The following is a 24,741-nucleotide window of genomic DNA, read 5'->3' as shown; positions in this document are numbered from 1 at the left end:
AACTGTATCGAATCTGACGGGCACCCATCCATTTACTGACTTTAAGCAACGTTGGCCAAGTTGCTTACCCGGCGCTATCGACTAAAACGTAGTGCTGTTGCCGCGCATTATTTGCAGGCTGGTCATTTTCGTGAGGCAATATAAAAGTGATTGAAGGTTTCGAATAATAGGTACGTTGCGTCTCTTTATTTACGCGGGAAAAGCCGCAGGGCACATCTAGTCGTCAATATTTTCCTAAACATATCATTACCTATTCAATATTTGGCCAGTATACCTACTTCTACCACCCCACTTATATTTAAACCTCAACGGTCAATTTTAAAAATATATTAAATCAATGAAAAAATCAAACCTTAATACTGTAGTACAATAATAATAAAAGGAGAAGTCTTGTGGTGTTACTCTGTAGGACTATTCTATGCAGGCAAAGAAATAATTTTTACTTGTAACAGCATGTTAGATATTATTTGCTGTGTAAGTAATTAAAAGTTGCATCAGTATAATCAATAATTATATTACATTAATTAGAATAGAACATAAACAAAATTAGAATAATTATAACGCATAATGGATATCATATGAAGTTAGAGAGTGCTTCTCTCATCATTGGTAGGCTGTCCTAGTCCTTTAGCAACTTCGCTTATGCATAACCACTGTCCGTCAGCATTTTCCCTCCAAAGGCTGACTTTATTGTCTCCGCCTGATACTGCCAAAATATTTCCAGTTAAAGACCAGCTTACACTCCATACAACATCATCAAAAGTATTAAGTATTGTGGGTGTCCAAGAGATATTGTCATCGCTGGACCATATAACTACTCTTTTGTCTTGTGAACAGCTTGCTATCATAGATCGTTGTAATCCAAATGAAGGAGCCCAGGCTACATCTCTGATCCAATCCATATGCATGTCCAATCGTTTCTCTTCTATCCATTGGTCGCCTTGCTCTTTCCAAATCTACAAAAATAACAGTACACAAAATTAATAGAGATAATAACATAGTTAAACTCACTGAGCTACTATAGTTCCACAAGTATGGGTAAGTACCTAGTTTAAAATGCCAAGAATCAAAACTCATTTATAACATGTTTTTTTTTTCATTTTATCACTTAATTCAATATTACATCACCCAGTCTAATTAACAAAATATCTTGTGGTCCAGCATAAATAAACCAATGCAAATAGAATACTAAAACTTACTAACTTCATGTTAGTAACTTCACTTAGAAATATGTTCTTGGGCAATTGAGAGACATCCAAATAAAGACCATCATGGTAAGAGCTTTACATTTTGTTTTGAATCATATTGTGGCTTGATAATCCATTGTGTTAAGAAATCAATGACATATGGCAAGAAATGCATTCATTATTTATTTAGAAGGATAAAGTAAATTCAACTGCTAAGCATTGTTCAAGTTGTACTGCTAGTAAATAGTAGACAATTTGTATTGTTTGTTGAGGATTTCTATTTCAAATCTCAGATCTTCATCTGTTTAATGATAGTTAAATACTGTTTAATATTTCAGATAATTTTATGTATCTATATTAAAATGAACTATAAAGAAAATTCTATTATCGAAATCCCTGCTTTAAATTATAAAAGCCAGATGGGTCCCCAAAAAATTTAATCATAAACGCTTGGAATTGTTAACCTCTTATAAGTTGGTTGTATTTAATATTATACATACCTTTATTAAATTATCACATCCACCAGATACTATTCTCTTAGGTGCTTCTTTATTAGTCAGGGGATCTAAGCTAAGTTCTGCAGATATAGCTGGGCACCAGCTGACAGAGTTAACTCCAATAGCATGAGCACCAGGTATCTTCTTCACATCCCAGGTAGCACCATCTTGGTTATAGCTTATTGTGGAAATTGAGCCGTCGGAACTGCAGCATGCTAGTACCAAACCGTATTCCGCCGGCGCCCACGCCACTGCGTTCACAGAACTCTCGTGTCCCGTGTATTCGTACAATTTACTCCATTCCCCTGACTCTTTCCATATGATAACTTTCCTATCATATGAGCAGGACGCTAACAGATTACCGAATTTAGGATGGGCCCATGCTACTTGCCATACGGGTCCGAAATGCCCTTTCAAGTCGGCGGCAAGGGTTTGTGTACCGCTCTTGATGTCGTAAATTTTCACTGAATTATCGGATGAACACGTCGCTAATCTTAACCCGTAGTAATCTAATTCTGCATCGTGTATCATATCCTCATGTCCCGTATCGATAGTATTCAATACACTTATCATTTTGTATATTTCTCTTCACAAAGTTAGCAAATTACAGAAACACTGGTTACCTACGTTTTCGATTACTTTTCTACAATTTTCGTCTTTCCTGTCATGTCAAAAAAGTTGACGTGGAAGGCAATGTTGCCAAGTGCAAAGATATTTTTTTTAGTTTTGTGACTACATCTAACTTCTAAGCCTCTTTGACTTTTGACGAAATGCGTAATATATAGTCATCTCATTCACAGTGTTCTGTATTCTTAGGTTGCACAATATAATGACGCGAACTCTTTTCTCCTTCGCTGTTCACCGTGAATTACAATTGATTAGCCGTAATGATTATATATTTGACTAAAAGTGATTACTGTGTTATTAATGACTGCTTACTCCATATTTCAAAAATCTGTGCACTGTCCCAGATAGTGACAAAATATAACAAACCCACCAAACTCTTGACAATTGTTTTCAGGCTTCGAAATGCAATAAAACATGCAATGGATTTAATGTCCTTTTAACTTAAAAAAAAACTGGTGACATAAAATAAAGTACGGCAACCTGAGATGGCCGCACGGCTGAAACGTCAATGTCATAAAGTTATGACTTCTGTCAGTTGAAGCTAAAAGGAAAGTTCACAATTTAAAAATATTGATGAGTTAATTGTGTAAAAAAATATGAAAAGCTGCATTTGTGTTAGATAACAAAACATGGATAAAAAAGAAGGAAGCTTGTTTTACAATTTAGAGAGTCTGCTACAACAGGACTACCGTGGAGTAAATGTATGCAGAAAGGTCAAAGATGTTGTATAAACAGCACTATCTTTGAATAACTTTATAATTATTTTCAGATAGCGGTTTATGCCCTCGCCACTGCAGGCTTGGCTATATCCATACATAAGATCCGTCCGGTAATATCATATTAATTGGCTTAAAGTATTATATAACTAGTTTCCAGCTACCCACCTAATATTTAAAAATATTATCTTGACTTCTTAGGTAAGCAAGTTTTCGAAAGCTGCAAAGGTTCCTGATCACTTTATACAGAGACATGTGCCCCTTAAAGGTGTTTATGTTGGGGTTCAGCATTCTCCAGTTCGCCTTCTAATCAACCATAAAGCACCAATTTATCTTCCATTATGGCATTCAAGCAAACCACCACTACCAGTTAAGGTAACATTCTTTTTAATAATTGTAAGTAATAGATGATATCATAATAATAAATTTAAGTGATAATCTCTAATAAAAGAAAAATAGCCTAAGTAATACTCCCTTTTCTCTGCCCAACTTAGCTTAAAGGAGCAAAAGTAATCTGGCACCCAGAAATTGCACCTCAAAACCACCACCACAGCAACCTTTCAGCTATTGAGGCGTTAATTTATTTTTTTGTTATTTTTTAATATAATTTTTAATTAGGTACTTTCAGCTCACTAATGTGAAATTCAGTTATTTACTAATTGTCTGAGAAAATTGGATTTTTCTGGGGTATAAAGTATGTGTATTCTAGGTTGTAATCCAGGTTACATTCATTGTCATGCCAAATTGCAGTCATAGTGGCAGTGAGAAGGAGTAACAAATATTCACACTTACATATAAACCTTATAATATTTGAGTGATATCTATCAAATTTTTTTCAAATGATTATTCTATGATTGAAAAATAGAATAATACTAGCTGTACTTTGCCACACTTCGCTGTGGCACATTGCGATTGAATGGTTGAGGAAAATAGATAAAAACAATCCTTGGTGTGTATTATATAATATCATGCTAAAATTTCAGCTCGATCGGTGCAGAACTTTTTGAGTTTTTGAAGCGTACACTAACCAACATAACATTTTTATATATATCGATTTATGATTTTATAATTTTTACTAGTGTTTTTACCTACACTTGGAGGAATTTATCAATACTTATTAATTTAAAATGCATATGAAAATTTTCGGAACCGACAGGATTTGAACCTGTGACTCTGGCAATCGCGGCCTGAGCGGTTTCTCCAATTAAGCTACGGCTATCTTACCGTCGACGGGATGCCGAAATTAGTATCTGCCTTCCACATCAGTCTTATTTTTTTATATGCATTTTAAATTTATAGAAATATAGATTTATGACTGAAATATTATGTATGAAACTTAAAAAGTAAATTTTTTTTAGCTATGGGGAGTAGACATTGTGAGTGGCAATGCTGTCAACTGGCTGGACTGTGTTGCTAAAGGAAAGAAAGTCACATTGAAACCTATTGGCAGAGACAAAGATGACTTGGTCTCCACTGTACTTTTGCATTTACCACAAACTAAGGTAACTCTTCAACAATATCATCTAAGCCCTTAGTGTAGCAAATTTTACTATGTTACTGGCTGTGCCATGCACTTCATACATGTACAAATACATGTGCGCATTGCCCACCCAATTTTTTTTGATTCAACTGATAGTATTAGGATATTTCCATTTCAAGGACTAACAGACAAACACTAACTTGAGAATTTCTTTACTAACCAAGTACTAACTAGTAGTTTGTAAAGATTGTTATTTCTGTAAATTTAGATAAAAAAAATAAGGCTTTATTGTTATTGTATTTTATATAATTATTATTATATTTCAATTCAATGAAAAAACTAATGTGTTATGAAAATAATTTGTCAACCGAAGTTCCAAGTGACACCTGCAATATTTATCTTCATATACTTAATTAATATGGTATAAAAATAATTTCTTACAGACTAAAACAGTGGAGACTGTTGACATTGGACAGAAACTAGTTGAGCTTGGTTTTGCGAAAGCCTCTGTGCCACAAGACATTAAGAAGAAAACAATAGAGTCTCTACTTGCACCGAAGATTGTCTCGGCAGAACACCATGCACGCTCATTAAGAAATGGAATCTGGTCAGAAAGACTACCACCAATTCCAGCATACGTCACTTATTGGCGGAAAGGAAGCCAACTATCAATCGATTTGATGATTTTGTCTTTCAAGAAAATATTACAACTGCTATGTTTTCTATCTAGAAGTGCCTTAGTTGGAGGAAAAAAGTTAATTCTTCTACCTTTTAATAGGTCTACTCCAAAACGAATACAAACATGATTCATACTTAATTATTTAGTTATAGGTACCATCAAATGCAATAAAATGTATAGAACTTTTGGTCATTCTCTGATATATATTTGTTGTTGATATATCTTTTTTATAAAGTACATAAAAAAATAATTTTAAAGGTTAATGTTGTTTTTGTTTTTTCATTCAAAATCAAACCATAATCTTAAAAAAAGCACTGTTTATTCAAATTAAATATGTAGTATATATTACATTAAAATATATAATCTTAATTAAAATAGCAAAAAAAATACAGCTAATTATAAACTATTGAATTAATAATATCCTTTAAACCATTGCATTGCAGCAATAATACCAAAAAAATTGCCTAATTAAATAATATTTCGTTTATGAATGTTTTTGAATTTACAAATTATTTCCAACATTATTATTTTTCAACATCTAAAATACTGATTTCGAAGTTTGGTTGGCAAAGTAAACATTCCAATTTATCCAACAAATCATTATGTGTATTACATGTGATTTTGTATTTGTAATAAGCAAAGAAATTTGCAATTAAACAATTGTACAATTTCGAACGAAATGATAGGATATAAAAATACAAAAGCAATTCTCATCCCCTTGTGGAGTTGCACCAGTTAAAATTGTAGGTCGAAAAATATAGTGGTGGGTTGACACTTGACAGCCCACGCTCACATAAGCTTTTTATCCACCGGTAAACATATATTTACGTTTAAATTAAATAGTTTAAGCAGGTATAATTTCCTGGAAACAAAGTTGACTTTATTTTTTGTCAAATTTATGATGAGAGTTCGAATAAAAAAGGACAAAGATTTTTCATGAAAAATCAATGTCCCACGATAATGATTTTATTTCTTGTAGCGAGATTCTTAACACGAAAAAGAAAGATTTCATATCAATTTTGCGGCGCAAAAAAATTAATAGTGTGAGCTTATTAAACGATTTTTATTATTCTTAATGGACAGCTATGCAGTCTATGCTTATTTTATGCCGTGGTCCGAAACATTGTTTACCGGTAAAAATATGGCTTTAGTGGCAGAGTATATGGCGTGGGTACGTGCGCGGCCGTCAGAGTACGGAGCAGCGTGCGAGCCACGACGTTGGTTGGCGTTTCCGGTCGGTGTCATTCAGCGTGTGTACGCCACTTCTGTTGCCGGGCGGGTTACTTGCCTCCTATAAACACAAGACATAATCGTTTCATAAACGCGCGTAATAAGTGTGCAAGACAAGTACAGGAATTCAGTCTATAGTGCCAAAAATACCCACGTGTTAATTAAATTCATATTATAGTCTTCCATACATTGTGGTCATGCATGGTTCAGAGGACACAGCATATATACAGGATACAAGATATTTTCGCAGTAGTTTGTATCCTCAGAACTACGCACAAGCTAATTTCAGAACGACAGTAAAATTAAGTAGTAAAATCTTTGAGCAGTATGCGGTTAGCCCTCAGAACAGTGGATATAGGTACATCATTGTTCTGCAGGTTAGTCGTGACAATATAACGTCCGTAATGCTTTCTAATTGGTTGTCACGATTCTACTATAGGTGTAAATACGCAATTCAAGCAAGAGCCACATCAGTTCAGCCAATAACAACCAAATGCGATAGATGCAATATGTTAATCAGTTTTCGAAATCGACTCGCTGTTTGACATTAAATAGTTGGTATATACAAAGGTTTTGTCCCGTTGTAGGATTTTCCCTTATCAGCTAAAAGAAATAATATCGAGCTTATTTGTTGCGAGTTCTTACATACGTGGGTGGCATTGAATGACTAAAACTTTCGAAAAGACATATCGAATGTATACGGCAGCACGTGATTAGGGGCGCCAAATGCGTTAAACCATTGATTTCAAATTCAAAAATTATTTATTCATGTAGGCCTGTCACAAGCACTTACGAAGATATAATATGTTACTATTGTAACGGAAAAAGTTTTGGATAGGAGCAGGCGTTACTTTGCGGAGTTCCATGATATATAATGAAAATTAAGCTTAATTTGCTATACTCCGCGAAAAGCAGGAGAATCTGTTTGGTGTAATTTATAATTTCTTCAATTCACACCAAGCCCTCTACCCTCTACGCACGTTTCGCTCCGGAGCCGGAGCACCCTCAGGAGATGTTGACTGACTTTACAATGAATAATTGTTAAGACTTAACAATATTCATTGTAAAGTCAATATGGAATCACCATCCGGTTTCTCATGTTTTTCGCGGAGTATAGTAAATTAAACTTAATTTTCATGATATACGGAAAAAGTTTCGAGCGTAATCCTCTAGTACCTCTAGTAACAAACTGTAAGAGATTTATAACAACAACAGTTTTTCTGACCTTTGTTGCTGTGGTCCGCAGCAAGATTTTTGAACTACGCGGGAAAATATTAGAATATCTTATATCTTTAAACAAGCAATTCTTGTATATATATATATATATATATATATATATATATGTATAATTGGAATCTCGGAATCGGCTGTAACGATTTTCATGAAATTTAGTATACAGGGGGTTTCGGGGGCAATTAATCGATTTAGCTAGGATTCATGTATATTGGAATCTCGGAATCATTTATATTGGACATACAACAATTTTTTTAAGTCGACTCTTTCGCGGCCCATTAACCCATTGGCCCCATCCGGGGATAAACCTAGGACCTCGTGAGCTGCAGTTGACCATGCTCACCACTGGACCAACGAGGCAGTTATATATTATATTAAGATATTTTATATCAGTTATCTATCTATCTATATATATAAAAGAGAAAGTGTCTGGCTATGTTCCGTATAGGCTCCGAAACGGCTGGACCGATTTCAATGAAACTTTCAGGGAATCTCCGGATTGACCTGGCTAGTAATCCTGTTAAGTTTGGTGACGATCGGAGCACTCCTATTTTTGAACTGTCAAACTGTCAAATACAGTTTTTATTTACTATGATGATATTCTATTCTATGTACACCCAGTACATGGGTGTAGATAATGATCTTTACCCGCTAGAGAAAAGAATAGAAGAGAATGAATACGGAGAGAAATAAATGATTTAATAAATTATGAGACTTAAATTAAAAATTTAATGATGTAAGTTTATTGTTTACATAAAATAAAGCAAAATCTAGCCCGGCGAAGCTGGCTGGGTACGCTAGTACATTATATTACACAGCGTGGGTCTATATGTTATATAACTTCGTTCTGACTAAATCAATTGATTGAAATGATCTATCAATAAAAATTACTGGCAAGAAACGCGTAACAAAAATAAATCACAAAATCATAGATACATGTTCAATAGAACAGTCAGACAATGGGTACGTGAAAGCGACTTAACGTGTTGTGAGTATTGAATTAAGTTGCAAAAACTAGGTTCAACCCATTACCGGCCCATCATGGCGTCCCGCACAGAATGATGGGTTTAGGGTGTGGTCCACCGCGCTAGTCCACTGCCTTGCAGGCAAGGTTTCCTCACGATGTACATTCACCATGTGTATCACTAGTGATTGCTAATGGTTTAAAACGAACATAACTTCGAAAAGTTAGTGATGCTCGCCGGGGTTCGAACTCAATTCCCCGTAAGTGAAACCGAAGTCCTAACCACTAGGCTATCACCGCTACTAACATTATAACATCAATTATTGTGATTATTAGTAGTAAAATTGATATTTCTATGGTTTATGTAATTCTTGAAAACAAATGAGTCTACATCGAAAAGACCTGAGTCAGAGTCGACGTGTCAGCCAAACGGAGCGCGATATCTTGACTTATATATTACATAAAAACTGATATGATATAACTGTGATAAGAAAAATAATCATACAGTACACCACAGGCATATGAGATTACCGATTGAAAATATCGCGACTTACCTAACAGACTTAGGGCCTTGCTAATTAACTGGTGATTAGTTATTACACTTTTTTTACAATGTATTACAAATATATGACAATGTTAATATTTAACATTAAATCAGTGTAGTAACTCAATAAATAAATAAATATACTACGACAATAAGCTAAATTTGAAGCTAATAATTTGGTTTTAAATGAAAATAAAACTAAGTGCATAAAATTCACATTACCAAATGTTAAACATGTAAAAACCACTATACTACTTAATAATGAGGAATTGAATCCGGTGGATACAACAGTATTTCTAGGAATAACGTTAGATGCTAAACTTCAATGGGGCCCACATGTAAATAATTTATCGAACAGGCTTAGTTCTGCTGCCTATGCAGTAAAGAAGATACGCCACCTGACAGACATAGAAACTGCTAGGCTAGTCTATTTTAGTTACTTTCACAGCATTATGTCATATGGAATTTTACTATGGGGTAATGCTGCTGATATTGGCACTATTTTCGTGCTGCAGAAGAAGGCTGTTCGTGCGATCTATAAAATGGGTCCGAGAGAGTCATTGAAAGATAAATTTAAAGATGTTAAAATAATGACACTCTATAGCCAATACATATTTGAAAATTTAATGTATGTTCACAAAAATATATCAAAATTTAAAAGAAAATGTGACTGCAATAATTTGAACGTTAGAAGCAAAAATAAACTTGCAGTGCAGTACACTAGACTACACAAAATAAGCAATTCATTTAAAGGAAATTGTATACAATTTTACAATAAATTACCGGTTGATATCTTGGGGATGTCACTAAAGAAGTTCAAAGTTTGTATTAAGCGAAAGCTTATAGAAAAGTCCTATCTTAATATATATAAATCTCCTGTCACGATGTTTGTCCGCGATGGACTCCTAAACTACTTAACCGATTTAAAATTAAATTGGCTCACCGTGAGCGGTCTGGTCCAACTTAAGAGAGGATAGCTTAGATTTTTAATTATAGTCACAATTTTATTTTATTGCAAATTATTTGTCTATAATTAAATGGCAGTCACATGTTATATATATTACTACTATACTCATTTAAAGCTTAGCGATACTGAATACTTTAAAAACAAAATCAAACGCAGACGAAGTCGAGGGCAACAGCTAGTTATAGTATAAAGGATTACGTAAACGATAAAAAAAGCTTGGGTGTAAAAAATTGCTCTAACCAGGTTGCTTCTTAAATATTTTCTAATGACAATGTGAGATGATGATAACAAAAAGAACACCCGGCTAAGTTTGTTGTGGGCTTCTTCTTAGACCAGGGCGCGATTGGAACCCTTGTAGCTTTAGTTTTAAGTTTACGATTGTAGTTATCGCCATCACTACTCACTGCTATGTACACATTTTGTATATAATAACGCATCAAAAGTGCCATCTATGTGCCTATTTGAATAAAGATATATTTGACTTTGACTTTGAATACACACATCGCCATCAAGCCCCAAAGTAAGCGTAGCTTGTGTTATGGGCACTAAGATGACTGATGAATATTTTTAAATAGAGAATAATATACATAAATACTTAGAATGTACATATAAACACCCAGACACTGAAAAATATTCATGTTCATCACACCAACATTTTCTAGTTGTGAGATTCGAACCCACAACCTTTGACTCAGAAAGCAGGGTCGCTGCCCACTGCGTCAGGCGGCCGTCAAACTATGTAGATTTCATATATAAAAAAAATTTAATTTTGCAGTCTCTCAAATTTCAAATATAGGTTAGTATCAAAATAGTATTTGAATTAAATGTGAAATCAGCTTAACACTGCTACATGCAGTTAATTGCAAGCTATAATTACAGTTTTATTATAGTTATGGGGTTGATAAAACAGTGATAAGTATTTAGAAACAAAAAGACTTTTCCGGTTTCTAAGAATTACAATAATTTACATGAATTCATAACTTAAATTGGAATATGAATAAGCAATGTCAGTAGGTTTTTATTAGATAAAAGTAACTGACTCATGAACATAATATATTCAGATTTATAATTTGTATGGTCATTTTTATCACACTAACAAAATAATGTTATCTATGTTTAGTTAGGAATAAAATATTATTTGAATGAATTTCAGCGCAAGTAAACCAACATAAACTAAATGATGAAGGTAGTTACATAAAAAAAACAACAATATTTAAATCTATCACAGCGATGCAACATCAAAATACAAAACAAAACAACATCAATAAAGTATTTTACCTTCTGTTATCAAGTTTGCCATGAAACAAAAGAATATATTAATTAGAATTATTATTGCTAAATTCAGACAGCAAAATTACTTATGGAAATAGGAACTAAACTCTAGAAACATATAACATATATAAAAATTAACTCATGTTAATTTAGGACATGGTCTACCTTTGTGAGAAATATCATTAAAATCCATTCAGCTGTTGAAGTGTGTTACAAACTTTCACACAACATATTTTTATATAAAATTAACATTCATAATATTTCAATTCATTTTAAATGCAAGACTAAAAGTTCCTTAATATACATAGAATAATAGTGACATACCTGTTTTTTCTCCATCTTTGCTTTGATATCTCTTGCTAATGTGTAGAATGCATACTCAACATTTAAGGAATCCTTTGCAGATGTTTCTACAAATTTAATCTGATATTCTATAGCTAATTTTTCACCTTGCTCTTTCGAAACCTGTAAATAAAATAATTACATATGATTTATGTATGAATACCTAAATGCAATATACATCCCAATTAATATATACTACTTTTTTTTATAGTAGAATTTATAAAACAACTATTTTTTTCTTTTTTTGTTTATTGAAAATGTGTTTTATTCAATTTTTTTCAAAACGATATTTTTATATTATGAGATTGGTAAGAAGAAATGAACTTTAAACTATTTTATACATACATGTTTTGAAATGTAGCAGAGTTTTTGCATGTTGGTAATTGTGATATAACAATAAATTATAATTGGTGTTAATATGGTAGTACCAAATTATAAAGTGACAGATCTAAAATTGCAACATCCTTATGAAATGTTGGAAGCAGGAAGTTACTAACTTTTAAATGGGTGCAACCAAATTAGCACCTCTACTAGTTGGGACTAGTAATGCATTCTAACTTATGCAAAAGTATATAAGTAGTTACTAAAATATAAAATATTTTATATTAACTTGTTTTATGGATTTCATGGGATTTTAAGTATAAAAATTTATAGGTAAAATATTATTTTGCCATTTTTGTGTTTTTTGAATATATTTGTATGCAATGTAGTGTATCTATCTATCTATAGCAAGTATTATTTAATAAATGAAAAACCAAAAAAATAAAGAAAGAAAATTACAAGGTAAAACTGTTCACTCATGGTCATAGCAAACAAAAATAGGGGGAGTAAATCCAGAGTGAGGGATACATCATCATTTATTTGAAAAAAATTAAATAAAGGCTGCCATTTTGGTTTAATTGTGCCATTTTCAAGTGTGAAAATTCATGCAAAGTATTTTTGAACTTTATTGAAATTTATTGTTTGGTATTTTTGTTTGTGGCTTAAAAGAGCACTGGTCATGACCTGGACTAATTGATTAACCTGATTTCATCTAACAATACAATACAATGTTATAATGAAATGAGGAAAACCAGTTTCCTTCTATTGTTATAAGTTTTATCTGAGTTGCATAATATTTATATAAACAGTAAATGTTTCAAATTGTGTTACCCCAAAGCTGAGCAAAGACCTTCTTCTGTTTTCTATGACACCCATATATGTGCCTTTTGGTAAGATGAAAAGTATCTAATTTGTTTCACCAACATTGTTTTAGTCAACCACTGGAGGGTTTATGATTTATGCTCATATTTTAATTGGTCTGTTACATTGCAGATAGTTGAAATTTTGTCACTCATAATCATCATATCCAACCATTACAATCCAACTAAAGGGCACTGGTCCACTGGGCTACCTGGGCGGCCTGCTAAGCTACTGGAGTGAACTTGGCTGGCTGGAGTGACCCAGCGAGGAGTGGTACTAAGTACAACGGAACATTCTGTCCGACCAAGTATGGAGACAAGCCCAGAGAGAGAAGAAGAAGGGCACTGGTCTCCCACATTGAGAGGGGTTTAAGGCCCTAGTCCACCACGCCGGCCCAGTGCAAGATGGTGGACTCCACACACCTTTGAGAACATTATAAAGAACTCTCAGGCATGTAGGTTACCTCTCAATGTTTTCCTTCACTATTGAAGCAAGTGATATTTTAATCGCTTAAACTTGCACATTAGTTGGAAAAGTTGGACGTGCAGGTTGGGATTCAAACTAGGCCCCCTGAAAGAAGTCCTTCTCACTGGGCTTTCACTGCAATTGTACCAAAAGCCAGCAAATGTTTCAATATAATGTAAACATTACTTTGAGCAAATTTAGTTAATTGATTAATTATCATGTGTCTTTAAATAAATATTTATATTTGCCTTGAAGTGAAGGAAAACATCATGAGGAAACTGGCATGCCTGAGAGTTCTCAACCGTGTGTAGACTACTGCCTCAACCAGAGTCATTCTGAAATCCATACCATGTAGTGGGCTGGTAATGATGATGAAACATTATTTATACAGTACTAGTGGGAACATTGAAAAGTATTGTAGCAAATCCAAAAAAAAAATCTGAAATATTTTTAGGAAATGTTCAATAAAGCAGCACCATTAGACCTAATATGCTGCTCTAATGTGCCAGATTTGCTGGCTTAAATATTAACAACATTTACATAAATAATACTTTACCTGTCTTTTAGCATCTAAATCACATTTGTTGCCAAGTATCATTTTTTCAACATCAGCACTGGCATTTTCCTCAATGTTTCTTATCCAATTCTTGATATTTTCAAAGCTCTTCTCATTAGTAACATCATAAACCAACATGATGCCCATCGAACCTCGATAGTAAGCTGTCGTTATCGTACGGAACCTTTCCTGACCCGCCGTATCCCTAAAACAAGTATAAACTAAGTCACCTATTGTTTTCTAATTTAGCACATATGTTGAACGAAAACTTACCATATTTGTAACTTTACTTTTTTGCCATCGAGGTCTATTGTACGAATTTTGAAGTCAATACCTGAAACGAGAGAACTGGTAAACTAGGTTCAATTAATTAAAATTAGTGTGTATGATGTCATTAAACTGTACACTCGCTAAACTCACTACGGGTTCCGTTAAACCGAGAGCCGCACCCTTCATATATACATATTGATATGAAAAAATAAAACAATGCAACAAAAAAATCTCGTTCGATGACAATTACGCACGTATAAAAAAATACAACTTGTCTGACAATAACCTTTGGATACAAAGACTGAGACCACTTACCGATGGTGGATATAAATGAAATGTTGAAAGCATCTTCGGAAAATCTAAATAATATAGATGTTTTTCCCACACCAGAATCACCTATTAAGAGTAATTTAAATAAATAATCGTAAGTTTTTGCCATTTTTTATATTATTCAAAGAATACTCAATACACAACCACTCATTTGGCATTTTTGAGTAATCGCTAGTGATGTACCACGAGGCAATTTTGAAATGTCAATTTCGGCTCAAAACCGAACATGATGGATGAACGAATGGATTATTAATTTCAAATAAAAAAGCCCAAATTATTAAATTAGCTCATATTAGAGAAATGTACCTAATAAAATTTCTTCTCTCCATTTTCTTTTCAAAATAAATAATTATATTATCATCAGCAAGAATATAGTACCTAGCAATAATATAAAAAAGTCAAAGTCATATTGTCTACTTGACAGTGACAGAGAAGCGCGGCGCGGCATTAGGCGAACGGGAAACGTTTCAATGCATTTGCTACTATAAGTAAAACATTTTTGTTATTTACGTTTTCATAATGTATTAAAGTGCCCCACTGATGAATATAAATTACCACTGACGATGTTTTATCACGTAAGTCCTTGATTGTCATTGTTTTTATTACTATAATGAAATTGTTTTGGTCTTGTCAAAAAAAGCGCCAGTTTTTCTGTACCCAAGTTTCTTACCTATTGATATGGATAATATTGCAGATATCTTTAGAGCACGAGATTTTACTTCATCCTCGATACTTTGGGCCCCAGTTACTAGACACAGTAAAACAGAAGCTATATACAGAGGTAGAAGGGACATGTACAGGCAAGTAAGTAAATATTCTATCAGTTTTACAGGTAGCTCGCAGAGCTGCTCTTTTACAATACCTGTAAACTCGTAAGTATCCTCATACTGTTGTGAAAAGTTCTGCTTTCATCTCTCACAAGATAGAAAAATGAATGTTAAAATGTAAAATGGAAATATTTGATGTTGGAAAAGAGCAACTGCCGAGTTTCTTGCCGGCTTCTTCTCGGTAGAATCTGCCTTCCGAGCCGGTGGTAGAATCACTACACACGGACAGACTTGACGTTTCAAAAGTGCTTGTATTAGGCCTTCTAGAAATATATGAATTTTGTTTTTTTTTATGTACTGGATAGGATTCTTTATGTAAAATCTATGCTGCACAGTAAATACCTGTTTTCCTACAGCTTGCTTCTTATTGAGGTTTACATCATCTATATATATAAAAAGGAAGTTGTGTTAGTTACACCATTTATAACTCAAGAACGGCTGGACCAATTTTTATGATATTAGATTTCTCTTAGTCCGGAATAGGATAATAAGTATTGAAATATAACATTCATCAAAAAAAAAAAGATCCACAACAAACAAAGTTTGCCATGATACTATATATTTTATACATTAGCCTGACAGTTCTTTACCAGTGCTGTTACATCCAGTGCCGGTAAACTATAACAATCCATACAATTCTGTGGTGGACACCTGAATTTTGAGTATATCTGTTCACTTTAATGTTGTGAAATATCACTGGGTAACCCATTTTTAGACCCAACTATATATAATAGTTAATGGATAGATGACTTTTTTTTATATGTAGTTCTAATTGACAGACCTAGCAAATGGCCCACTTGAGGGTAAGTAGAACACCATCCCCAATAAACGGAGCAATACTTCTCAGGGCATGCAAAGAACACATCCTGCAACAAACTGCCCTGTGTCCATCTATCTGAGGTGTAGGTGTGTAGCCTAATGTGCCTGTAATTATAAAAGAAAAGAACACTACTTGTAGCATTAGTAGAGCTTTTTGTGGCAGAAAATAGAAGTACTATTGCCTTGCCTATTGTCTGGGGAAGTACTATTGCTAAGCAGCATTGCTGTGTTCCGGTTTTAGGTGTACTTGTGTACAGCCTGTACAGTACAGGCATATGAGGCACAGGGTAGCACTTAGTAGGATGTATACCTTGGGCGAGTTGGGCGCCCTGCAAAGTGATTTTCTATTTATATGGGACCATTTTTCTCACCATCGAGTTGGCCATCGGCTAAGTCCGTCAATTATAACTACATATGTGTAAAAAAAAATCATCTATCCATTAACTACGATAGTTTAGGGTGTAAAAATAGTGATATTTACCACAGAATTATAGTTTTACCAGCACTAGGCCTTAACTGTGCAGCGTAGATTTTATATCTAGTCTAATCCTATCTAGTGCATTTCAACCTTAGATTTGGTTAATCTAAGAGTGACTAAACTTATGACTATGAAAAAACGTATCATCTTAGTTTAGATAAGAGGTTTGTGTGCTAGACAATTGTCAAGTTTATGACAAGATATTATGGTTTAATATTTTTTGTTGCAGATATGGTTTTGTAATAGCAGTAACAACAATAGATAGTATAGGGGCTGGACTTATTCAGCCTGGTCAAGGATTTGTGGTATACCCTGTCAAATATAAAGCTATAGTTTTCCGACCCTTCAAAGGAGAAGTTCTTGATGCTATAGTTACCCAAGTAAATAAGGTAAATTATTTGATTATTGATTAATTCATACCTTTACTACCCGTAAAAGAACTTATGCACCTCTCTGTTATGTTAATTTGGGAATGTTAATTTGAGATTTTCAGATTAGTTATGAATTGAGAATCTGGATACATAGTTTAAAAGTGAAAAATTATGAAAACTTAAAAGATAGAAATGGAAAATTTTATTGCAAAAACACAAAGAAAACAGTTATAGTACTTAGTGCTAGGGTGCAAAGATATTTGTCATGTAATCATGCATAACAAACAACAGATTTTAATAAAGTTACAATTTACATTGCTTTTACACCTAAAAAGAAGCACTAGGTTCTATGCAGAAATATGTTTGTTTTGTTTGTCTGTTTGAAGTCTTTATTGCACACACACATTTTATACAAGTTAAACACAAATACAGAAGAATCTTAGAAAATAAATTAGAGTGTGCAAAGGCGGTCTTATCACTAAAGCGACAGAGGTCTTATCACTATGTATGACAATGATAACTACACCATAGGTTGGTTCGCTAGGTTGTCTGAAAAAGATCACTCTTTAGCAATAAGACCACCTTTTTGTGCCTACGCGATAACAGAAGTGGCACAATATTGTAATTTTTAAACAATATTTTCAACTTTTTATTTATTTTCTAATAACCTGACTTTGCATGTATTATGAAGAAAGCACCATCTATTACTGTAAACTTCATTAAATTGCATTAAGAACTTTTGTAATTTAGCACAAAAAAACAATTTACAAGTAGTGTTTGTTATAATTTAACTGTTATTTTTCAGGTTGGAATGTTCGCTCAAATAGGTCCATTAAGCTGTTTTATTTCTCATCATGTAAGTAATTTTTTTATACTTTTAACTGCTTTTTCAGTTTTGCATATAGTATAACTATGCAGAAGCTGAATTTTATATAAATTCTAAGTATAAGGTTTTCCAAAGCTAATATGCCGATTGTTACAAAATATGACATTGAACGCTGCTGCTAACAAATTAATATTTTTATTAATAATTATTTATCTTTATCACCTCGACAACAGCTTTAATTAAAATACTGAATGGTTCTTCAACCTTCCCAGTCAATTGACAATTTGCCAAAGTGCCAATTGGCATTGCTTTTATCATGTTTAAATAATTCGATGAAATATTACGTTGCAGTCAATTCCGGCAGATATGGAGTTTTGCCCTAATGTTAACCCCCCCTGCTACAAAAGCAAACAGGAAGATAATGTCATACAGGAAGAGGATGTCATCAGATTAAAGATTGTTGGTACACGAGTTGATGCCACTGGAATTGTAAGTTTATTTTAATTTTGAATGTAGTTATTGATTCCTCATTTACTTTTTTGGCCGATAACTTGTATTTGATTACCAGTTGAGCTTTAAGTGTTCCGGAAGTGTGTGTGTGTGTTATTGTATAATATATCTATTCTTATCTGTATAAGAGTATTCATTAATATATACTATTAATGTCCCAACAGATGGGCACATGCCCCTCTAATAAAAGAGAGGGCATTCGTTTGAAATCCACCATGCTGCCTAACTGTGGAGTTGGCATCTTTTAACGTAGGGATCCTGCATCCCTGTCAAGTGCCATAATGTATATCAGTTGTAATTTACAAAACTACAAATTGATGTTGCGATAGCCTAGCGGTTGAGCTTTGGCCCTTTAAGGGGGATCGAGTTCGAATCCCGGCATGCACCTCTTTAACTTTGGAGCTATGTGCGTTTTTAAGGTTCTTCATTATGATGAAAGTTTGTGTCGCGATTGTTGCCGCATTCTTTCAGTTTATATGTAATTGATTTTGTACTTCAGCTTCCGTAAATAACACTTTTATTAAGATAAACTATTAGTAAATGCCATTTACAGAATCAAGATGGGTGGTCTGAATTTATTTATACGGATTTCTTTGAAAAGTGGCGCGAATAAATACGATGTTATGGCGAGTAAAAAAATAACAAAATTAGGTATAAAACAACTGGCCTTTCGTAAAAAGTTACACAAACAATTGAGCGACTGCTGATAGATTAAGCTTAACAAAATGTCACTAGCTTTAACTGTGAAGGTAAATATCGTAAGGAAACCTTCATGCCTAAAAGTTCCCATAACATTCTCAAAGGTGTGTGAAGTCTACCAATCCACACTTGGCCAGCGTGATGGCTTAAACCATTCTTATTATGACATTCAGTTGTTCTTAGCATTCAAATGATTTTTTTCCCAATTAATACAAAGTAACCGTCTATATCAGCGATAATCGCAAAATTATCATTACAACAGTAATTTTTGAGATAATCCTTTATTTATTTTTTTATTTTCTCCTGCTGGCCTGGATTCCGCATTTAAACATTTCTCTTGCATTTTAAGTTTCACGTATAACGGTTGAATAGATTTAAATGTTAGTCACAAAGCTAGATACTGTAGGGTTAAGATGTCTTACCATTTTTCGTCTTATCTCGTGGCGTAGGTATATAATAATTCTAAAAAAAAATATAATTTGTTTCAGTTCGCAATCGGAACATTGATGGACGACTATTTAGGATTAGTGACACAGTAATTGTAATTAAATTATTTTGTAAGTTAATAATACAAAATGAAACACAACCCTTTTTTTATTTATATTATATTTATTTGGCATTCAAATAATATTGTAAAATTCATATGTAAGTATGTAACAAAAAACAATCTGTCAAAAAAGGACAAAATATTTGGACACTTCAGTCTATTTGGGCAGTTTGTTTGTGACCGTTGACTGTGTACTGGACTTGTACAGTGTTGGTTACAATAACGATACAATCTTAAGTCTTAAATAAAGCGAAACTTACTGTTATTTCTTAGAATGTAGTGCTGATCCTCCCGTAGCTCCAAAATTTGATAGTTTATCAATGCAATACTTGGAGGAAGTATTCGATTGGGTCAACTGCGGTACGTACGGTCTCTTACCACGGTATGCATACAGCAGGAAAATTGCATATATGGCAAAAAATCATCCTCCTATTCGAGTTGGTATAAGAATATTAGTAGTAGGCAGTGCTTTTGTACATGTATGATGTGCACGCCACTATTTCAAAATATTTTTCATAATAATTATTGAAGTGCATTTTTATTGGTCGCATTCGATGTGGGGGAGTATTTTAAAGTGAATGCCGTAATTATTAAAAATTACGAAATTGTTGCACGATGTAACTGTGCCTATAGGGACTAAAGGGCTGGCAAATTTTACTAGTATATAATACCTCGATGCGTTGCACAAACGCGCGGTGGCAGTTCCTGACAAGCTATGCCTGTTTTAGGATTACAACAATCACAAGTTTGGTGCTACGGTGCTAGTAAAATGAACTTCAAAATTGAATAAATTGTGCACTCTTAGTAAAGAAATATCCACTGATCTGTACGTCTTGAGTAGTGTGCGTCAGTGGATATAACTAACACATACAAAAAATTTGACGCAAAAATGTGCAAATATATATATATAACGTACGTACAGGAAAAAATTTTTTTCGAAACTCTTTAAAAGACACGTGATAATGCAAAGAATACTAACTATGCTAAGTAATATGAATTTTACGAATTAATACAATTTCAACAAATTAATTTCATGTAGATCGTATTTCTCTGATGAATGGAGATTAATTTATTATATTTGAAAATATGTCAAAATATTTGTTCCCAGAGCATTATTTCATAACGATTTAAGTATTGTTGTTAAATAAAGTTTTTGCGTTATGTTTCATACATTTTACATTAGGTTATGTCCAAACCAATACATATTAAATTCCTTTTATAATTATTTTAAAATGTTAAAATAAGACGAAAAATATATACACTATAATATATTCGAGTACAATTAATACAAGAATTAACTTAATTTATTCGAAATTTGTCAATCATTAAAAAATACCCAAAGGGATGATTCATTGTCTTTGGTTTGTCAATTATATACAAAAGTACCACAATTAAGAAATAAAATAAATAAAAAAAAAACCCTAATCAAATATTGCTTGTGCTTAACGAAATATGGCATCTAAATAAATAATACTCAATATGAGATCAGAAACACAAACTAAGCAATGATTATTTATTACCTAAGCACCGAATAGGCCTAAACTTTAAAGATATCTATATGTATAGAATTAATATTTATTTTAGCATAACTTCCAAGCATAAAATGCTTCACTACAGTAAAATCTACATAATTATCGTATATGTATTTTGTTATAAAATATTGAGACATAACATTGTGCAATACAACATAATAATATGCTTAGAAGATATATTTGGAACAGTCATTTAATTTTTTTTAGTCACAATAATTTGCACAATCGGCTCACTGAATACACGCGGGCGATGACGTATGCCGACTAACTGGCCTGGATTCTTACGATATTATTTAACTAACGGAAAATATGTATTTCGACCCGACAGGGAAGTTATATCTACAACCATTAGCGTAACGAGTACATTTAGTCTCCGTGGTTTCAACAGTCTTAACTTTGTCCTAATAAAATGTTATATTACGGCATGCCGGCAACCTTACTCATGGTCGTTAACTCTCGTTTCGTAAGTATTCTGATTTTAACATGATGTTAAAAGATTGTCTTGATAATATAATTACTTTTATTTATGAGGATTATTATTTTATTCTTATTATTGACGATTGCAAATCTTTAATTTTTTATTATTTTTGACATTTTGTAATATGAATATACGTGATTAGATTCAGCGACCTAATGGACGTTGGCATAAGGTTTCGTTTCACCGGGCGAAAATGCTTAGTAAGAGGCATGAGTGTGGAACCCGCATTATTTTTAAAACTCGCTTCCCTAAATTTCCTCTTGCAGGACTTAGCGCAAAGCTTTGCTATAAAAGGTAATTATGTTGGAGGTTCTTATGCACATAGCCCGCTAGGCTTTCTATCATATCCAAAGCGGAAAAGCAAAAAAGTGTTCTACATAATTAAAAAATTTTGTTACTTTCTGAACTAAAGATTTTTTGTATGGAATAAAGAAGGTTGAAGAAAATAAAGAAAGGAATTCAGAATAATTGATTTTCCACATTTCATTCCTGGTGTAGGATTACAATGGAAAAAAAAAAAAATTGCGGAAGATAAAGGTGGAAATTAAGAATAACTTTTAATCAGCTCGTAAGGTTCAAATTCGTACGACAAGGCTCAGTTTCGTCAGCAACGCAATCGCCGCCTTACAAGGCACAAATCAAGACTTTAGGATAAACATACGACACTGCAAACATTTCAAAACAAGTATATACTCTGCTACGTACTCAACAGTACAGGAAGATTCGAAGCGAAGGAAATAACAGATTAGGAATTCTTAAGGTTGATATGAATATCTTATAGCTATCAGGATAAAGTCTATTTTGTTATAGGATTTCTAAACAATTATAATATTGTGTAGGGAGAGGTCTAGAATTAAGAGTGGGTCGGCTTAGTGCTAAATAAGTTCTGCGGCATTTTAACACTTACTAATCTCATTCGTAAAAATCTATAATAATTGAGAAATCCGATTACGACGATATTTATCGATTATAAACCTTAAACACATATATTTAAGGTGGAATTTGTAACTTCGTACGTTAAAATGCCGCTTGAATAGGACTCCTTAATTGTTAACCATCGAATAAGAGGGGAAAAAGATTGAATTACAATCGCTATCTATCATCAAAAACATCTTAACAATTTTAACACTTTTAACACTATAGTGATGAATTTCTCATGTAACACGTATTATAGTTTATATTATTAATACTGACATATTTTATTGGGGGCCCGTTTTGCCACTTTGTGCTGTTAATTTTAGTTAGTAAAATTCTCTAGGTCGTGTAGAAAAAAAATTAAATAAAAAGAAATTAGGGAAAACTTATTCAGGATTTTCCTAATTTAACGTAATTGCTTTAAAATCGTTCTATAGTCTTAGCATTGCTAGGATATTATTTTACTTATTATTATTATTATTTTAGTACATGATTAATTATAGTTACCTATTTTACTTTTAAGACTCTTTCTTAATATGAAAAAGTTAATACCGAATCGGAAGTCGGTATTTGGGAAGCACAATTGCTTCAGAAGCTGTTTAGTATAAATAAAAATAAATTAAACCATCGACAATTCACTTGAGCACAAAGTGTGAAACAGGCCCTGTGACATACAACACCGGAATATAAATTACCTCTATTGATTAAACTGCTGAGCTATGTGATTACTTTGAGTCTACCAAAAATATTCTATTGTTTTTTATGCTTCCCCGTCTCTTGGCAACTGAAAATCGTCCATCCACACTATTGACCAACCCCACTTGGAAACTGTTCACTGTTTTGCATTCCGAAGTAAATGTAGACTGATTTATAAACATCGAGATTTCGCTAACTAATTCATAGACGCCACATTTAATTGATATTTTGAACTGTTATAATAGTACAGTTGTCAGTCCGTAAGTTGAGACTAGACTTAGTTCGGAGTCTTCCGTTACTTAAACTGGTATTTGGGTCTGCCCAAGTATTGCCATAGCTTGCACAGTAAGTTTTACACCGCCACTATGATCCTTCCTCAACTTACGCGCCTGTATATTACATTTTTATAATATAATTTACATAATATATCATAATAAATATTATCATATCAACATTTACTTCTATATTCAATGACTACCCAATGCTGCTTACGAAATCCGAGCGACTTCAAAAAATATACGTGTATTGATATTTTTATTATTTTTAATAGAAATGACCGTAAATTCTTGTTGAATTCAAATCCTATGAAAATGAACACCAGTGCCTAATATAAAACATGAATAATAAATAATGTTAAATATTACTTACATTTAAGTTTAAGCTGTATAATATAAATGTTAATAGTTCCGTTTCGAATACCGATAGCATCAAAAGTTTTAAGGTGATAAGTATACCTAAACAGGTTTTGAGGTATTTTTGTGCAGGCGTAATATTTATTAATGATCGATTTTCACTGGACTGATCTAAACTTATTAGGATTGTGATCGTTTCCAGACGGAATCCGTTAGAACCTCATCGATCGGTTATAACTTTTAGTGGACATGCATTGACTGCTCAATTTGACTGCATAATTTAGAGCAGCCTAAACCACGAGGTAACAAATTATACATACTATGTCACAGATCATAAAAACTGTCACCTTATATTCGAGTTAGCCCAACGTGCTGGCCACGGGACAAATCGCGCCACAAAATCTGTATTTATATGGTTAGACGCTTCGCCGGTCGCGTCGCGTGTCTCGTGACCAGCTCGTTAAACGATTAATGTAACATTATTCGGCGGTTAGTCATTAGTCGTCGGATTTCGTGCAGCATTCCCGCCTATACACTCACATTACCGCGTGGGTGTTGCGTGTGCGACTAGTGCGCTGACGCGACTAGTGCGCGTGCGCGACGTGGAAGCACTGGCACTAGGCGGGCGGGTGTCAGGACGCGGGGTGCGCGGGGCGCGCGGGCTGCGGGACTGCGGGGAACACGGGCCCGCGCACCGCCTCGATGTAGTCCTTGATCAGCGTCGCGATCTGGTACGCCTGTGCAGCAAACATGGGAATACTTATTACCGAGGAAAACGACTAAAAAGATGGGTGTGACCCTTGCTTTTGCAATGGTTTGCATCTATCTATTTTCTCACCAACCAGTGAGTGGTGTGCGCTATAATCTAAT

At 33.5% G+C, this 24,741-nt stretch overlaps 5 protein-coding genes across 6 annotated transcripts in view; 2 read left to right on the top strand and 3 right to left on the bottom strand.

Annotated features, from left to right (window-relative positions):
* Nucleotides 1–498: 498 nt before the first annotated feature.
* LOC120632331 (protein SEC13 homolog) lies at nt 499–2,369 on the bottom strand. Its single transcript, XM_039902179.1, has 2 exons — nt 1,688–2,369; nt 499–956 (listed from the first exon to the last, which is right to left on the bottom strand). The coding sequence occupies exons 1-2, from the start codon at nt 2,255–2,257 to the stop codon at nt 585–587; spliced, it is 942 nt and encodes a 313-aa protein (XP_039758113.1). The 5' UTR covers nt 2,258–2,369; the 3' UTR covers nt 499–584.
* A 443-nt stretch (nt 2,370–2,812) lies between these two features.
* LOC120632038 lies at nt 2,813–5,454 on the top strand. The gene is made up of 5 exons (XM_039901797.1): nt 2,813–3,012; nt 3,081–3,140; nt 3,229–3,402; nt 4,386–4,529; nt 4,951–5,454. The coding sequence occupies exons 1-5, from the start codon at nt 2,941–2,943 to the stop codon at nt 5,311–5,313; spliced, it is 813 nt and encodes a 270-aa protein (XP_039757731.1). The 5' UTR covers nt 2,813–2,940; the 3' UTR covers nt 5,314–5,454.
* Nucleotides 5,455–5,573: 119 nt separating this feature from the next.
* Nucleotides 5,574–14,719, bottom strand: LOC120632206 (ras-related protein Rab-8A). Of its 2 annotated transcripts, XM_039902012.1 has the most exons (6): nt 14,527–14,719; nt 14,215–14,275; nt 13,942–14,146; nt 11,721–11,861; nt 11,403–11,405; nt 5,574–6,477 (listed from the first exon to the last, which is right to left on the bottom strand). In XM_039902012.1, the coding sequence occupies exons 1-6, from the start codon at nt 14,648–14,650 to the stop codon at nt 6,373–6,375; spliced, it is 639 nt and encodes a 212-aa protein (XP_039757946.1). In that variant the 5' UTR covers nt 14,651–14,719; the 3' UTR covers nt 5,574–6,372. The 2 variants fall into 2 exon arrangements, with proteins under 2 accessions (XP_039757946.1, XP_039757947.1); XM_039902013.1 differs by lacking the exon at nt 11,403–11,405.
* A 259-nt stretch (nt 14,720–14,978) lies between these two features.
* Nucleotides 14,979–19,657, top strand: LOC120631850 (DNA-directed RNA polymerase II subunit RPB7). The gene is made up of 6 exons (XM_039901506.1): nt 14,979–15,116; nt 15,236–15,345; nt 16,895–17,054; nt 17,842–17,892; nt 18,214–18,351; nt 19,560–19,657. The coding sequence occupies exons 1-6, from the start codon at nt 15,105–15,107 to the stop codon at nt 19,608–19,610; spliced, it is 522 nt and encodes a 173-aa protein (XP_039757440.1). The 5' UTR covers nt 14,979–15,104; the 3' UTR covers nt 19,611–19,657.
* A 105-nt stretch (nt 19,658–19,762) lies between these two features.
* Nucleotides 19,763–24,741, bottom strand: part of LOC120631849 (myosin-I heavy chain) — a 119,162-nt gene continuing 114,183 nt past the window's right edge. The window contains exon 39 of the mRNA XM_039901504.1: nt 19,763–24,608. Coding sequence (XP_039757438.1) covers nt 24,504–24,608 — 105 coding nt within the window. The 3' untranslated portion in view covers nt 19,763–24,503. The remainder of the gene's footprint in view (nt 24,609–24,741) is intronic.

Source organism: Pararge aegeria, chromosome 19 (assembly GCF_905163445.1).
Source record: "Pararge aegeria chromosome 19, ilParAegt1.1, whole genome shotgun sequence".
NCBI lineage: Eukaryota > Metazoa > Arthropoda > Insecta > Lepidoptera > Nymphalidae > Pararge > Pararge aegeria.
The sequence above is the reverse complement of the archived record's forward strand: the minus strand, read 5'-3'. Positions and strand labels throughout refer to the sequence as shown.

Bases quoted from the DNA above. Each gene is read 5' to 3' on its own strand.
- LOC120632038 (XM_039901797.1), top strand. From the start codon at position 2,941: ATGGATAAAAAAGAAGGAAGCTTGTTTTACAATTTAGAGAGTCTGCTA. The intron at 3,013-3,080 runs GTATGCAGAAAG...AATTATTTTCAG, and splicing joins AGGACTACCGTGGAGTAAAT to ATAGCGGTTTATGCCCTCGC. The intron at 3,403-4,385 runs GTAACATTCTTT...AATTTTTTTTAG, and splicing joins AACCACCACTACCAGTTAAG to CTATGGGGAGTAGACATTGT.
- LOC120632331 (XM_039902179.1), bottom strand. From the start codon at position 2,257: ATGATAAGTGTATTGAATACTATCGATACGGGACATGAGGATATGATA. The intron at 957-1,687 runs GTATGTATAATA...TTATTTTTGTAG, and splicing joins GATGTGATAATTTAATAAAG to ATTTGGAAAGAGCAAGGCGA.
- LOC120632206 (XM_039902012.1), bottom strand. From the start codon at position 14,650: ATGGCAAAAACTTACGATTATTTATTTAAATTACTCTTAATAGGTGAT. The intron at 14,147-14,214 runs GTAAGTTTTCGT...TACTTGTTTTAG, and splicing joins AAAGTAAAGTTACAAATATG to GGATACGGCGGGTCAGGAAA. The intron at 11,862-13,941 runs GTAAAGTATTAT...TTTTATTTACAG, and splicing joins ATTTAGATGCTAAAAGACAG to GTTTCGAAAGAGCAAGGTGA.
- LOC120631850 (XM_039901506.1), top strand. The intron at 15,346-16,894 runs GTAAGTAAATAT...TTTTTGTTGCAG, and splicing joins GAAGGGACATGTACAGGCAA to ATATGGTTTTGTAATAGCAG. The intron at 17,893-18,213 runs GTAAGTAATTTT...ATTACGTTGCAG, and splicing joins GCTGTTTTATTTCTCATCAT to TCAATTCCGGCAGATATGGA.